Source organism: Prosopis cineraria, unplaced genomic scaffold (assembly GCF_029017545.1).
Source record: "Prosopis cineraria cultivar Desert tree isolate PC_DT_omini unplaced genomic scaffold, ASM2901754v1 PC2, whole genome shotgun sequence".
Lineage (NCBI taxonomy): Eukaryota > Viridiplantae > Streptophyta > Magnoliopsida > Fabales > Fabaceae > Prosopis > Prosopis cineraria.
In genome coordinates, this window is record NW_026555333.1 from 7043294 (window position 1) to 7061046 (window position 17753).

Consider the following 17753-nt stretch of genomic DNA (forward strand, 5'->3'; position numbering starts at 1 on the left):
CCTATCTATTTTTGCTTAGCCATGACCAACACCCCCCACTAACCCCACAAATTTTTTTTTCCCATTTGTTTCTTCATTTGCTTATGTGGAACAATTCAGGAGCATGATTATCCTCGTTTACTGTGGGATTGTTGTTATATATGCTCGCTTGAAGTTTTTTTTTTTGTAATTAGAATCTTGAAAATCTGTTATAATTTGTGATCCTTAACACGACTTAGTTGATGCTGTATGGCACAGGAAAGTAATATATGGACGCAGATAAAAATGTAGTGATTCTGACACTTCTGAGGATTTAGGGGCATCAGCCATTTGGCCATACAGAGTGTAAATTTCAATTCTCTTAATGTATATACTAATTTTCCTTTTAGGGTAGGGAGGATGAAGCCGCAATAGATGTGAATTTCTCTGGAAGCTTGGCATTTGATAAAATTATGCTTCGTTATATACCTAGCTATCATCATTTGATCCCACTCAAATTGGGCAATATAAATGGAGAAACAAAATTGTCAGGATCTCTTTTAAGACCGTAAGATTAATCCTTCTTCTCTTCTGTGTAATTAGTTTTTATTGATTACCATTCAGCAATATTGTTTGCTTTAATAACATCTGCTTTTGCCTTTTCACCTTTGTATCTTACACTTCAACTTGGGATATGTCAATTATTTTCTTAATTATTTTTAATGCAGAAAGTTCGATATAAAATGGACTGCACCTAAAGCAGAGGGGTCATTCAACAATGCCAGAGGGGATATCTTTATATCACATGATTCTGTAACTATTGATTCCTCTTCAGCTGCATTTGATTTGTTCATGAGAGTTCACACATCAGATGTTGATGATTTTTCTCTTGAGAGAAATGAATTTTATGCAGCTAGAACCATTCCATTTAATATTGATGGAGTTGACTTGGATTTGCGTATGCGTGATTTTGAAATAGTCAGCTTAGGGTCTACTCTGTCATTTGATGCTCCAAGGCCTTTGCACTTGAAAACAACTGGAAAGATTAAGTTTCAGGGAAGGGTTTCAAAACCTGGACAAATTTCCGTGAAGAAAGGGCGGCAAGTGCTAGTATTGGAGACAGGAAGTGAAGATAGTCTTGTTGGTGAGGTTTTAATATCTGGTTTCAAGCTTAATCAATTAATGCTGGCACCTCAGTTATCTGGGTTTTTGAGAATTTCTCCAACACATATCAAGGTAATGCGTCGAATCTTATTTTCTCAAGTAGTGTTTATCTTTTTTGGTCCAAAACAATAGCTGCCTATCTTGAGATATAATGTACATATATATAGATATTAAATATAATATACTTGATATTTTCACAATAAAGGTAACGTTGTAGGTGAGGTTTCTGAAAGGGAAGTTTGATTTTGAAGAGTTTAAAGAGAAAGTGTGAGAATATGGAAACTGCAAGATGATAATGGTATAAATTTTATCAATTATAATTAGGTAATACAATATGGAAAAGCCATACATTTGTATAACAATGAGGAAAATTAAAAGAGGTACCGTATGACTAAGAAGGAAACTAAGAGAGCTGTGAGTGAAGCTCGTTCTAAAACTTTTGAAGAATTTTATAAGAGCTTTGAGACGAAGGAAGGAGAACGAAACATTTATAAGATTGCTAAGAGTAGGGAAAGAAAATCAAGAGATCTAGAGCAGGTAAGGTGTATAAAGGATGAAGAGGGAAGAATTTTAGTTACAGATGATGAAATTAAAAATAGATCGGAGACTTACTTTTTCAAACTTTTCAATGATGGAGAGGGTTCATTTAATAACTTGGAGGATTTAGTAACCCGTGAAGGAGAACAAAATTTGTCATTCTATTGAATAATACATGATAAGGAGGTAAAGAAAGCTCTTAAGAAAATGACAAATAGTAGAGCCAACGGACCTAATTATATATCTATTGAAGTGTGAAAATGTTTAGGTGAAGAAGGGGTGAGATGGTTAACTAAGTTATTTAATGTGATTTTACAGTCTAAGAAAATGCCTGACAAGTGGAAGAGAAGTATATTAATTCCTATTTATAAAAATAAAAAGGATATTTAGAATTATACTAACTATAGAGGAATTAAACTCATGAGCCACACAATGAAATTGTGGGAGAAAGTAATTGAGTACAGGTTGAGATTGAAGACAAGTATTTCTGAGAATTAGTTTGGTTTTATGCCAGGTAGATCGACGACAGAGGCGATTTATCTACTAAGAGAATTAATGAAAAAGTGTCGTTGCAAAGATAAAAATTTACACATGGTTTTTATTAATTTGGAAAAAGCTTATGACTGTATACTAAGAGAAGTGCTTTGGAATGCCTTGGAAAAGAAGGGAGTATGAATTGCTTATATTAAAGTCACACAAGATATGTATGAAGGGGTAAAAACTAGTATAAGAACGTCTAGTGGTTAAACAAAGGACTTCCCTATAAAGATTGGACTATATCAGGGATCATCCTTAAGTCCTTATCTGTTTAACTTGATTCTAAATGTTTTGACGGAACATATTCAAGGGGAAATTCCCAAATGTATGCTCTTCGCGGATGATATCGTTCTTATAGCAGAGATAAGAGAAGAGGTTAATTGTAAACTTGAGTTATAGAGGAGGACATTGGAGTTGAAAGGTTTCCGTCTGAGTAGGAATAAAATGAAATATTTATATTGTAAATTTGGTAAGAGATTAGTCGACAATAATTTGAAAGTGAAATTGGGAGATCAAATCATACCTCAAGTGGAAAAGTTTAGATATTTGGGAGCCATTATTTAAAATGATGGCGAAATCAATGGGGATATTATTTGAAGAAAAGCTAAAGGAATTATTTGCGACCGTAAGGTGCCTGATAAACTTAAAGAAAAGTTTTATCGTATTGCTATCAGACCGGCTATATTATATAGTAGTAAATGCTGGGCTCTAATGGGACAGCAGGAGCATAAAGTTGGAGTAACAGAGATTAGAATGTTACGATGGATGTGCGGACATGCACGTAAAGATAAAATTTGAAATGAACACGTACATAAAAAAGTAAGGGTAGCACCTATTGAGGAAAAAATAGTAGAAAATTGTTTGAAATGGTTTGGGCATGAACAAAGAAGACTGCGGGAGGCACCAATGGGAAGAGTGGAACATATAACTTTGAGCCCTATTAAGAAAGGTAGAGGAAGGTCTAAGAGAACACTCTTGGAAGTTGTTGAACGCGATCTCTTAATTAATAATATTCCTAAAAGCTTGATAAATGATAGAGCACAATGACATCTTGTAATCCATGTAGCCGACCCCACTTAGTAGGATAAAGGCTTGTTGTTTTTGTTGTATAATTAGGTAATACAGTGCATACTTTTCAATTCTTTCATTCACGAAGAAGTTCTGTACATGAGCCATTCCTATTTATAGACATATTCTGATGTCAGAGGAACTACATTTTACTCCCCATGCAATGCACAGTGACATTAAAAATTTCTATACTTAAATGTTGAGCGAGTTTTCTCCCTTAAAGACAAGTGAAGAAATAATATTATCTTCAGCCAATCATACATTATAAGAAGGTCCAGCTTTTAAAAGGCATAAAAAGAAAAGGAAAGTATATTTACAGTGATTTCTGTAATTCTGCCCTCGTATATATTGATCAAACATTCGTTTCCTCTTTAACATCGGAAAATATAAACCTGCATGCAAAGTAAAAAAAATTGTAAGTAAGTGCATCAGAAATAGTTAAAAGATAACATTTTCAATGCATTAAATAAATAGCAGTGTCTATAATGCACCTTTTTTGAATTAATGGATTAAGTCAGCCAGTGGCTGCAACTTTGGAAGATTTCTCTACACACAAGTGATATTGCTTGATTTTTGTTTATTGTCACCACCTTGGATTAGAATCTTTAGATCTTCTATACTCCTAACTCTTGAGAGAGCAACATCAACCGACCATAGGTGAAGATATGCCTTGATGGAAATAATCCCACATTATGTATTGATTGGCTTTGACTTTTGTTTATGGTCATTGATTCATTGCAAAAGAAACAACGATTGGAAATTGTTTTCTTTGCATTCCATATAAAAGTATACTTTTTGAAAGGTTCATGTCGATTCTATGGATTAAGACTTTCTGATCTTGGTTTGATCCATTCAAGTTGATAACCTCAATGACAATTCTCCCAATTTGTGTGATCCATAATCAGGGAATTACCATTTCGTAATTACCTTTACATTGGTTAGTTGCTTTTCCTATTACCTTGGCAAGCCTCTTGTTGCCATATGACTTGGAGTCCTTCCTAACTAGTAACTATTGTTAATTTCTATCTCCTGCTTCCCCCATATAAATTGCCTTCCCCTTATTCAAGGAATCTTTGTCCTCAAGGATTGGTTCTGTGTACTGCATTGAAAAATCAGGGAATTTCTCTCGTATGCCTGGTACAACTTCCCACTTGGCACCCTTTTATGTTACTTGCCCATTTTCACTACTTTCCTTGCTAGAATCCCTTTGGTTCTAAAACTGACCCTGGCTGTCTACATAAGGAAAGGTTGAATTGACTGGAAAGTCGTCACTTCATGTTTCTTTAAGAAACAAACATGTAAGACTGTATGCCTCTTGAATTCACTGATACATCAAGCTTATATGCCTCTTTTCCCATCCTTTGAATCCCAAAGTATTGAGCATCTAGTTTATGAAGTGATGAGTTGTTAAAAAGGTTCCTTATTAAAGGGTGTAACTTGATATGCACCAATTCTCCACAGAAAACTTTTTCTTAGTTTTCTTATTAAATAATAGAACCATTCAATTGTGAGCCTGATGGAGGTGGTGTCAATTGTTATACTGTTGTTTCCCTCTTCTTCTTTCACTTCTAACTGTGTATGAATGAACCAACTGTATTGGTGACTGGCTTTACAAGATCAGATGACATGTTGATTTCTTTAATGCTCCTGATTAAAATTGTTTGATTGTTTATAATGTATAAATCTGTTTTAGCTTACAATTCTTCTTGGAAAACAGTTGGAGACTTCTGGTAGGCCTGATGAAAGTCTGGAAGTGGAGTTTGTTGGGCCATTGCAGGTCAGTCATGAAGATGGTCTACATATTGGAAAACTGTTGTCCATTTCCCTTCAAAAAGGGCAATTGAAGACTAACATTTGTTTTCAGCCACTTCAATTAGCTAACTTAGAGGTAGAGTATTTGGCGTCTAGTGCTTGGATCCAAATTCTTATTTCCTTGCATGAAAATTTTGGGTCACACTATCATGGAACAAGGTCTGGCATTCAGAATCTTTCCTCTTTCCCAATTTTTTTGGGCATACTTGTAGGTACGGCATTTTCCACTTGATGAGTTAGAGCTTGCTTCTCTCCGGGGAATCATACAAAAGGTATGTGGATTTTGGATGAGAATATTTCTCTTGTATTGATATTGAGATATAACCGTGTACATATATACAATATGAGAGAAGACAATAGAATAAATGTTAATAAAAGCATAATAAAGACTAATAATGTTCAATAATTATTCAATATTCCCACACTCCCTCTCAAGTTGGATCATAGATGTTAATCATGTTTAACTTGTTTATATAACTCTCAAAAGTAGGTTTAAGGAGTCCTTTTGTTAATACATCTGCAGCTTGAAGATTAGTAGGCAGATAAGTCAAACATATGATCCCTTCTACTTTTTCTATGATAAAATGCCTATCTACCTTCACATGTTTAGATCTTTCACGCTGAATAGGATTTAAGGCCATGTTTATAGCTGCCTTATTGTCATAATAGAGTTTTAAAGGCAAATCAACTCTAACTTGTATCTCATTCAAGACTCATTTCAACTACAACTCTTCCATTATTCCTTGAGCTAATGCCCTCAATTCAGATTCAGTATTACTCGTAGACACGGCTTTGTTTTTGACTTTGTCAAGTAACTAGATTCCCTATATAAAGGAGCTATAACTAGAGGTTGATCTTCGATTAAGATAGGTCCCTCCCTAATCTGCATCCATCTACACCTTTATGGTTCTTCATTCCTATTTCTTGAGGAATAATCCTCTACCAGGAGTATATTTCAACTACCTCAAAATTCTATAAGCTGTCTCCATATGCTTCTTCCTTGGCTCACTCATGTATTGATTGGTGTTGCTTACTACAAAAGCTATATCAGGCCTTGTTTGAGAGAGATAAATCAATTTTCCAACAAGTCTCTGATATCTTTCATTATCAGCAGCCTCTTCCTTCTCATTTTCCACTTCTTCAGCTTTATCATCGGAGTTATCTTCCTCTCCTTTTAACTCTCACTATTCTTCTTAGACTTCAGTTTCTTCTTTTTTGGAGACTGTAATAGGAGTTTCCTCAGGTTTACAACCTAGCGTGCTTGTCTCTTTTAAAAGATCAAGTATATACTTCCTTTGAGATACATAGATACCTCATTTTGATCTTGCAACTTCCATCCCAAGGAAGTATTTCAAGCTCCCAAGATCCTTAAATTCTTTTTAAAGAGCAACCTTTTTTCTTGCTATTTCCTCAACATGATCTTTTGTAGGAATTATATCATCAAAATACATGATCAGAATGCACTTCTTCTCTCCTTTTGCCTTAGCAAACATGGTGTGGTCTAACAGTCCCTGTTTATAGCCTTTTGACTTCAGAACCTTTGAAAACTTGTCAAACCATGCCCTGGGAGACTGTTTCAAGCCATATAATGATTTTTGAGCCTGGAAACTTGGTCAATTTTTCCTTCATCAAATTCTGGAGGTAGAGCTATGTAGACTCTTTTTTCTAGCTCTCCATTAAGAAAGGCATTCTTGATATCAAGTTGATGAAGTAGCCATTCCAAATTGGCTGCCATAGACAATAGAATCCTGATGGTGTACAATTTCACCATTGATGCAGAAGTTTCATTGTAGTCTAAACCATATGTCTAGGTAAACCTCTTGTTACTAGTTGTGCCTTTAACCTGTCAAGAGTACCATGAGCCTTGTATTTTGGAGTAAAAACCCATTTACAGTTAACAAGTTTCTTGCCTCTGGGCCTCTCAACAATCTCCCCTGTGCCATTCTTCTCTAAAGCTTTCATTTCCTCCATAACTACATTTCACCAGGCTGGTTGCTTCAATGCCTTATTAATGCTGTTGGGAACGTCAACTTTATCCACATTAGTGATAAAGGCCCAATAACTAAGGGATAGAGCCTTATATGACAAATGCTTCTATATTGGATGCCAAGTACAAGATAGAAGTTGTTTTCTAAAAGCAATGGGTAGATCAAGATCATTAGATTCATCTTCTTGGCTCAAATCATCTGGCCTATTAGATGAATTAGCCTCTGGGAGATCAGAAACAACATAAGGTAATAAACCACCTGATCCTTCAACTTTAGGAGTTACCTCAGGGGTTGACTCTTTTGGTGCTTTAGATACTAATTGCTCACTATTTTTTGATTTCTTCTTTCGAGTGTAAACGGGTACTCTTAAACTTTTTTTTTGGAATTTTTGCATATCCCCTTGCTTTCCTGTTTTCCTTAGTTTTTGGCTTAAGAGAATGGATTGGTGAAGGAAGGTTGGGATCAAGTTCTGGAAGTGGATCAGGCACAAGTGTGGTGGTATAATTTCTAATAAAGGAGGTAAGTTTGAAGTGGGATTTTGATTAGATTTCTCACTTTCCCAAGACTGAAATGCACCCAAATTCTCCCCCTAAATTGAAAGCTTGGAATAAAATGGGGTATCTTCGAAAAAGATCACATCAAGGCTCACAAAAAGGCATTTAGAAACAGGGTCAAAACACTTGTACCCCTTTTAAGTAGATGAATAACCTAAGAAGAGTAATTTAACAGCCTGTGGTTTACGCTTGGAACTTTGGTGGAGGTGGACAAATGATGTACAAGCAAAGATACGTAGTGAAAGATTGGTCTTAACATGAGATGTAAGGTAAACATTTTCTAATTTTTTAAGTGGTGATTCACATGACAAAACCTGACTCGACATTCTATTTATGAGATATGTTGTAGTGAGAATTGTGTCTCCTTAAAAATATTTTGGAATATGACAAGTGAACATGAGGGCTTGAGCAACCTTTAGTATATGTCTATTTTTCCTCTTAGCCATGACATTTTGTTGGGGGGTATGAATACAAGTACTTTGGTGGATAATGCCATGTTCACAAAGGAATGTTCCTAGAGATTGATTGAAATATTCAGCCTTGTTATCGATATGTAAAGTTTGAATGTTGGTTTCGAATTGGTTCTTAATCATGGAGTAAAAGGTAGGGAATACAAATGAAACTTTAGACTTTTCCTTTAAACAGTAAACCTAATTGAGACGAGTATGGTCATTGATAAAAGTAATGAACCACTTTTTATTGGTGCAGTTTGTAACATGAGATGGCCCGCACAAGTCACCATGAATTTTAGTGCAAGGTTTGGCAGATATATATTTGGTTTTGGGAAATGAAGTTCAGTGGTGTTTAGCAAGTCTACACACGTCACATTTGAGTTCAACAAGAATTTGATTTGGGCATAAGTTTAGAGACAAGCATTGGTGGTAATGAAAATTAGGATTACCCAACCTCTCATGCCATAACATAAAATCATCAACTTTGGATGTAGATAAAGAATTACCTACAGTAGGTGAATGTACATTACTCAAATAGGTGACCTCCAAAGAGCAAAGTCCCTACTCCGTAGCACTGCCAATTGTCATGCTAGATGATAAATCCTGAAAAATACAATGAGACAAGAGAAATTTTAGCAAAACAATTTGATTGCTTGGTCAATTGACTAACCGAAAGTAAATTGCAATCAAGTTTAGGCACATGCAGAATAAATTCCAAAACTAGAGAATTTGAGAGACGAATACATCATTTTCCGTTACAGGAGCTAAGGAACCATCCAATATCTTCACTTTAACATTCCCAACACAAGAAGTATAAGTGTCAAACAATTGATGACAACATGTCATGTGGTTAGAAGCTCCCAAATTAACAATTCAGACTATCACATTCTGAGAGGTTGTTAAAAATGAAAAAAAGATTCCTGGCTTTGCCACTGATATGATAAGCTACTTAGATCCAACCACATAGGCAGGAGATGTAGCAACATCCATATAGCCACTATAAGGGCTTCTTATGAGTAAAAACTCCTATAAGAAACAAGAGTTAGTAGCCACAACCCTTATGAAATCCAAAAAGCTTCGCACAGAGCCTAACATGTACTGTGTAGACTGATAAGTCGCAAGAAAAGAAGACCCATGCGTGGAAGACATCAAAATCTCGCCAAAATTATCAAGTCGACGCCAAGAGTTGCCAAAGCCTCATTAGACCTCTCACACGCTCTCACACACCATTGGAGGCTCATTAGCACAAAACACTATGCAACCATGTGTGATTCTGATGGAGACTTGGTAGTATGGGATGCCAAGTCCCACATTGAGTAATATGAGATACTCAATGGGGTATATAAGTGGGTTGGTTCTCTCGTTTCAACAGTTAGCTTTTGGGATTTGGTTCTCCATCTTACTTAGGTACCATCAATTGGTATTAGAGCCTCACTATCAGCGGTTTCAGAGAGGGCTACCCATACAGGGTTTTGACTAGAAGGAGATTGAGTTAAGTGCTGTGGAGTGTAGCCGTCGGGACATCGACTTTTCATGGGGGACTAATTGATGGAGACGTGGTAATATTAGATACCAAGTCCCACATTGAGTAGTATGGGATGCTAAATAGTGTATATGAGTAGGTTGGTTCTCCCACTTTAACAACTAGCTTTTGGAGTAAAGTTCCCCATCCCATTTAGGTACCTATCAAATTCACACGCTGCTGTTTGTGGTGGTTCTCTAAGGGATGGCCAACCGAGATTTTCTCTTCTATATGGGGTTAGTAGTAAGAGTCAACAGAGCCTTCACTATCACACATGGGAACACCCTAAAGTACTGTACAAGAGACTTTCTGCAACCCATAACCTAAGAGCCTTAAAAAACTATGATAAAACTAAGATGCTCTGATACCATGCAAATTTTAGATGAGAGAATATATTTCTTGTATTTATACTGAGATACAACCATGTACATATATACAATATGAGAGAAGACAATAGAATAAATACTTATAAAAGCCTAATAAAGACTAAGGATATGTTTGAAAGTATATGATGCAATAGAAAGGAATGGTCATTAATGGAATAGAGTGTGACAAAGTGGGACAGAGTGGAACAAAATGGAATATTCCATTGTTTGGGAGTTTTATTGAAGGAATAAATGATTTTATTCAATTATTAGTTATAATTATATTTGAATAAGATATAATTATATTTTTCAGTTTTACAATGAGGAGGAGTGAAAGAGTGAGAAGGGTTGAAAAGGATGAGGGTAATTTTATAATAATATTATTTATATTATATCATTTTATAGAAAAATGGGCTTAGGATGGCAAGGTATGGCTTGGAAGACCACCCCAAGCCATTCCGCTATCTTTTAAAGAATTCTCCCAATCAATAGTACAAGGCTTCTAGCCATCCCATTACATTTCATCTCATCTTAAAAAAAAACTGTCAAACATTACCTAATAATTTAGCCTAATAAAGACTAATAATGTATGATAATTACTCAATATTCCCACAAGGTAAGACACCATTTCTAGCTAGCAACTTGATGATGTTTCCACTAAACAGAACATATATATATATATAGAGAGAGAGAGAGAGAACCCTTCATGAGTAGTCCCTTACATCACATTTTGTTAGCTATACTTGTCTTATAGTCCTATAGGTTATGTAAAGCTTGCAGTACTAGAAATACAACTGTTGAAAAATAAGGAGTAATGAAGATTACAGCTAATACCTAATAAACTAATTCACTAAATATAATAATGTGCACTATAACATCTACTTTCCTGCCCTTCTTTGTATGTATTATTTCATGGATATTTGAATCATAATGAAGACTGTCGTATCTCTAAAATGTCAAAATCAGCCTTTCATTATTTGTTTGGGTGTGAACTTGGCTATCTTGCCTTTTGAATTAATTTTTTTGGTGACTTGCAATATAGGCCTTGTAAGCAAGATTATTGTTTTTCTAAAATCACCAATGGGCATAATTTTGCACCTCTTCTTTCCTTGAAGTTAATTACATAGTAAGTGAGAGAGAGTTCACTCATATCTAATGGTGGTTCTTGATAGGTAAGAATGTTCTGGACTGACAGGAATTAGAGAGGTATAGGGAAATATGAGAGAAGAACAGTGAAGGTAGGTAGGAGCAGGGAGAAATGAGAGAGATTTAGGAGAAGAGATGAAGAGAATTTGAGGAACATAAGGAGTACTCTTTATTTGATCATCAAAGATAAGGTTACAACTCAAATGCTTCAGTATATATAGGCTTAAGTTATTCCCTCCTAACGGCTATATTTTCACTAACCAACTGTTTAAATGAGACACGCATAACCGACCCATAAAACTATAACTAATCATGTTGTAATTATAAATCTATAACAATCCCCTATTTATTAAATTTTTCATGAGAGACACTTAGAGTTATTCATATTGAAATTTTAAGTGTGCTCCTGTTAACTTGATGGAACTCTTGGTGTTGGCTAAATCAATTCATTTTGATGAGGACCTCTTTGCAGCCATTAATGTTTGGCCAAAAAAAAAGTATAATGGGCTACTGAGTTGAATTATGTTACATATGTAGCATAGAAAGTGGGAAATTTTGAGATAATCTTTTTTATTTATTGTACAAGATATGATGTTTTAGCTTTCTTGGCTTGTCTCCTCTTTTCTCCTCCTATCTGCTGTTCAGTTCTGCCTGGATATTGTTTAACAAGAAGGTCATGAAATGAAGTAAATGATGATTTCAGAATGTTGCATGTTTGATTTTCAGGCGGAAATTCAGCTTAATTTTCAGAAAAGAAGAGGACATAGTGTCCTATCTGTGCTTAAGCCAAAATTCAGTGGTGTGCTTGGTGAAGCCCTAGATGTGGCAGCAAGATGGAGTGGAGATGTTGTGAGATCCTAAGCCCAGCCTTTTATATGTTTGCACCTATACTTGAGTTGCCTTTGGTAAACTTATAGCTATTTTTTTCCTTAGTAAATTAAATAAAGACACTTATTCAGCATGGCTTGGAGTTGATGTTGAATTTATATGCATGTGTATCTGTTTTTTCAGACTAACTCTATTGACCAGTCTGTATTTCTTCTTTTTGAAAGTCAATTGACACAACTTGCTACCATCTAATTGTGTACTTATTGATCAGTTCTGTTCTCATTATCATTTGAGGAACTGCATTTTTCAACTATTACATATCTTAGAATAGTGTACATGATGGTGTCTTTACTTAGGATGTACATAGTATAGTAGTACTGTGTAGGTTTGATGGAAATCTTGAGAAATTTCAAGATTTAGTTTGAAGATTTAGTTCAATTACTTTCTTTTATATTTTCATTATCTTTAGATATTTTGTTATATCCTTAGATTATTTTAATAAAATAAGATATTTAGGTCATGTTTTTAAAATATGGTTCGGGTTAGATTCTCAGTTGATTATTTTGTTTTTTTTATTATTTTAAACTCGGGATCCATAAATATCCAAGTTTCTCATTAGATACACTTTTTGCTGCTTGAATAAAACCATGGAGACTTTGCATTGTGTTTTCTCTTCTTCTTCCCCCTCTCTTCCCCTTTCCCCTCCCTGTTTCACGTCAAGGTTAGCTGTACTTCTTTGTATTACATTCTATTTTAACCCATAAATAAGATAAAATGTGCGTATAGTCATTTTCCAGATTCAACCCCCTTTAAGTTCTGTCCTATTCTTTATGGCATTAGATCACGTGTTTCCTTCTAAGAGTGTGGTAGGGTAGATGAAGGTAATGGCTCAGGGGGTTAGTGGTAGTAATGGCTCAGTTGGCGTAAAACATGGCCCAGGAAGAACTAGTTCTCTGTTAGGTTCTTATTCCTAAGATTGAGATTTTCCTATGCTCTCCCCCTGAATCAAGGATTGGGATATAATGGAGTCTCTTCATGAATGATGACATCAAGGTTGACAAAAGTGTGTTTTGAGATGGGGACAAAGCATTTGTATCTTTTCTGAGTAGCAAAATAACCAAGAAATCTACATTTGATAGCTCAAGTTTAAGTTTAGAGCTTTGGTTGTTAAGGATAAAGGCTAAGCAACCAAACAGGAATCAAAAAATTGCTTTCAATATGGAATGTGGAAAAAACACTTTGCAATTTGTGGAAAGGGGTTTCAAAGGGTAAGATTTGACTTGGCATATGGTTAATAAGGTAGGTTGCGGTCGAAATGGTATCCTCCCAATAAAACTTGGGCACATTGCAAATAAACATGAGTGCTCTTGTAATGTCAAGTATATGGTGATTTTTCCTTTCTGTAGCCCCATTTTGTTGGGGTGTATGAGCACAGGAATTAGTATAGACAATACCATGCATTTAGAGGAAAGCACTCAAAGATTGGTTAAAGTACTCAATCCCATTGTCAATGTGTAAGATGTAGATGGTGGTGTTGAACTGAGTTTTGACCATAGTGAAGAAATTCATGAAGGTGGATGCTTCCTCAGACTTATTTCTTAAAAGATAAACCCAACAAACATGGATATGGTCATCAATGAAAGAAATGAACCATGTTTTAGTATGATTGGGAGTATGAGGTGGTCCCCATAAGTTATTATGAATGGTTGTGAAAGGTTTGGTTAGTGTGTATGGAGCTCTAGGTAAGGAAGTTTTGTGGTGTTTGGCAAGTTCACACACTTCACAATAAATTTCATTAATATTCAGGTTTGAGCATAGAGTTGGGAACAATCGTTGAAGGTAATGAAAATTATGGTGGCTTATATGCTTATGCCACAACATAAGGCCATTAACTTTACAAGTAGATGTAGAATTACTAACAACTAGTGAGTGACTCACTCGAGTGGTGTCTTCAAAATAGTAGAGCTCCTTATACTTCGTAGCACTTCCAATTGTCGCTTCAGATGATAGATCTTGAAGCACGCAATGGGATGGGAGGAATTTAACATGACAATTTGATTGCTTGGTTGATTGACTGATTGAAAGTACATTGCAATCGAGCTTGGGTACATTAAGAGCAAATTCTAATTCTATAGATTCTGAGATCCGAATATTCTCTTTTCTTGCTACAGGTGCTAAGAAGCTAGCATATGGGATGTGAGTACTAAATAATTGATGACAACTGATCATATGGTCATATGCTTCCTGAGTCCATAATCCATATTGTTGAATCTTGGGATGTCTTTAGTGCTTGAAGAAAAGTGCCCTTTTTTACTGCTAATGCTAAAGGTACAGATTTGGCGATATGTTTTTGGGTGCTAGGAGTATCCACATTATCACTCCTATGACCTCAGCCACGAAGACTGCCTTAAAACAGATGGGGATCAGCTGCCATAGCCCCCAACACAGAAAGCTACACTGCAAACATAGGTACACCGAACAAGTGAACCTGCAAAAAAGGCAACCTGAAACCTGGGAAACTCTGGGAAATGGCTGGAATCATCACACCAATGCCAGAAAAGGAAGTTGCCATCGGCCTAGGCCTCTCACGCACTGACACATGCCACATCTTCTAGTGCAGAATCTTCAGTCAGTGCTTGTGAGATAGACATGCCACAATCACCATCGTTTTTTAGGGTTCCATTGATCAGACCTTGGTGCTGCTCCCTATGCCGACAGTGAGATCTAGAAAGCTCTTGACCATCACAAGAAACAATGGCCAGAGGCACCTGAACAAAGTCATCATGCAAAGCTTCACCCAATAAACCCAAAAGCCCTAAACACACAAAGCCCAAGGCTCTAATACCATGTGAAAATTTAGGATAATAGAATATGTCACATTGATAATTCTGAGTCACATATTGACTATATAATATAGGAGGGAAAATAATTACTAGTAAAGTCTAATCAAGCCTAATAAATACTAATAAATGCTATACACTAGGGACAATATTTACAATAAATATAAAATATTCCCATAGAAAGTGTATCTTGTAGTGTCTTTATTGATAATGTACATTTAAGTATCTAGGTTCATTGCACTTCTCTTGTACTAAATTCTACTTCACCTGTAAATAAACCTGACATGTAAGGAGTAGAATTAGCTTATATATTCAACCCATATAGTTCTGTAATTGTTAAGTACTTAAAATGTCTATTTATATCTTTTTTATGTCTGCTAAGATGAGTTTATTATTTTATTACAAAACTAATTTTTTGGTTGTCAAGAAAGTCTTCCATAAAGGTAAAAAATTTCAACTTTGCAGAAAAATATTGAACTGCTTTTTTGGTGCTGTTTTCAATTTCATGTTAAAAGTTTTAGCTTTTTTTGGAAGCGATTTATCTTTAAAAAATGCACTCTTTGTGGGAAAAAAAAAAAGCTGATCCTAACAGGTGCTTACTCTTTACAAAAATTGTGTTCAGTTTACTGTGCTGTCTGATGGCTTCACTTTGATTGATCTTAAGCTTGTAGACATTAGGTTTTAGATATTCTGTTATGATTTATATGCAATGGGATCAACTTTTTTTATCATCATAATGTCATACTAGCTGTGAAGAAATTGTCTCTAATGATGTCTTTTATTATTTTCTTGAATCATTCAATTTCATCGGTATTTCAATAGAATTTATATGATTTACTTTTGGGCAAATGTAGCAAGCATAATGTTTGTGTTTGACGCTAACTGTATGCTGATGTGCTCTTGTTCAGATCACCTTAGAAAAAGCTGTCTTGGAACAAAACTACAGCCGTTATGGAGTTCAAGGTGAATATGTTTTGCATGGCGCTCCTTACCCTGTTGATGGAAAAGGGGGTGACTATCTTAAAAAGCAAATGTCGGTGCCTCTTAGTAGTGTTATATCCTCAATGGGCAGGTGGAGAATGAGACTTGAGGTTCCTAGAGCTGAGGTTGCAGAGGTGCTTCCTCTTGCAAGGCTTTTTTCTCGAAGTATGGACCCTGCTGTCTGTTCAAGATCAAAGGTTGTCTTATGCTCTCTGTCTTTGGGAGTCACACACACGCACACAAAAATAGTCATCTGACTAATGTAGCTCTGTTGATTAAGATGCTTTATTCATGTCTAGTTGTCTAATTACAACTTCTAGTTGGTTCCCTTAAGTGTCAAATTTTTTTCTTCTGATTTTGTGCATTCAGAAGTTTATATGAATTTGTGCCATCTTCTTCCTTCACCCGCAAAAGGTTTTAAAAAACGTGAGAAACATTGTGAGGAAAATTGCTAAGCCTAGTCATGCCCTTTGGGTCTTAACTAATGCTCCTTTTAAGGATCTGAAAACTTCAAGACAATTCTTGGGTTTCACAGGGTACTATAGGAAGTTTGTGAAAGATTATATGGCTGAATAGCAGCTCCATTGATTACACTTCTTAGGATAGATTCTTTCAAAAAGAGTGAAGAAGCTTAAGTTGCTTTTCAAATCTTGAAGGAGGTTATGACAAAATCCCTGTGCAGCCATACCAGCTTTTACTATTCCATTTATTGTCGAAGCTGATGCTTCTGGCTTAGCAGAGGGGGTAGCGTTGAGGCAAAACAATAGGTCAATCACCTGTTTCAGTCAATTTCTTTCAGCTAAGCACAGGAAAAGCTTGTTGTATGAAAGAGAGCTCGTTGCTATAGTGTTAGCAATGAAGAAATGGTGACACTACTTGATGGGGCATAAGTTCATCATCAGTACTGATCACAAGGCACTTGGATTCTTGCTGGAACGAAAGATGATTGATCCAGATCAGCAAGGTTAGGTGATAAACTTCATGGGTTATCAATTTGAAATACACTACAAGTTTGGAAGAACTAATAAAGTGGCTAATGCATTGTCAAGAAAGGCTGGGCAGTTTGAACTTTCAGCCCTCTCAGTTTGGCAATTTAAGTGTGTGGAAGAAATAGACAAAGAAAAGAAGCAAGACCGAGTATTAGCGAAAATAATTCCAAAATTGATTGCTGGAGAAAATCCTCAAGGTTACAGTTTACAAAGAGGGTGTTTAACCTATAATACCAACCTCATAGTTCCTAAATTTTCCGCTTGAGTGACTGAATTTATTGAAGCATGTCACAGCTGACCGTCAGGAAGCCATTCAAGATACTTAAGGACTCACAAAAGACTCTAAGAGGTGCTTTACTAAGAAGAAATGAAATGAGATGCACATGATTTTGTAGTGAGGTGAGATTTTGTCAAAGAAACAAATATGAAGCTTTGTCACCTACTGGTTTATTGCAACCTCTTGCCATTCCTCAACAAATATGGGAAACTATTAGCATGTAATTTATCAACAACAACAACAAGCCTTATCCTACTAGATGAGGTCAGCTACATCAATTGTATGATGCTATTATGCTCTATCATTTACCAAATTTTTAGAAATGTTGTTGATTGAGAGGTCTTGATCAATAACTTCCATAAGTGTTTTCTTTAACCTTGAGGCTCCACTTTTGTGAGTGATAAGATGTTCATCCCTATTCTTGAAACAAGCATTGGCAATCTTGAAATCATATGCCAAAGAGAAATCAAGTATAGATTGTCTTTCATTGTTTAGCTCTCTAAAACAAAAATCACCATGCATCCTCGCATAATTGCCTGCCTCCTTCCCAACATGACCATTAAAATCTCTTTCAATAAAGATCTTTTCACTTTGTGATGTGCATTTAATCAACCCCTTCAAGTCTTCCCAAAACAATTTGATACATGGGAATTGGGAATAATAGGGGTAATTAGGGGAATTAAGAATATAAGGGTAGTATGGGTATTTAGATATATCCTCTATAAATAGGTCTCT

At 35.6% G+C, this 17753-nt stretch overlaps 1 protein-coding gene across 4 annotated transcripts in view; it reads left to right on the top strand.

Annotated features, from left to right (window-relative positions):
- Window positions 1–17753, top strand: part of LOC129303448 (protein TIC236, chloroplastic-like) — a 54892-nt gene that overhangs the window by 19023 nt on the left and 18116 nt on the right. For 2 of the 4 annotated variants that reach the window (XM_054942769.1, XM_054942768.1), the window contains 6 exons: window positions 369–526; window positions 687–1194; window positions 4982–5152; window positions 5289–5348; window positions 11830–11952; window positions 15680–15949. In XM_054942769.1, the coding sequence (XP_054798744.1) occupies window positions 369–526; window positions 687–1194; window positions 4982–5152; window positions 5289–5348; window positions 11830–11952; window positions 15680–15949 (1290 nt within the window). The remainder of the gene's footprint in view (window positions 1–368; window positions 527–686; window positions 1195–4981; window positions 5153–5288; window positions 5349–11829; window positions 11953–15679; window positions 15950–17753) is intronic. The other 2 variants (XM_054942771.1, XM_054942770.1) reach the window with 2 other exon arrangements.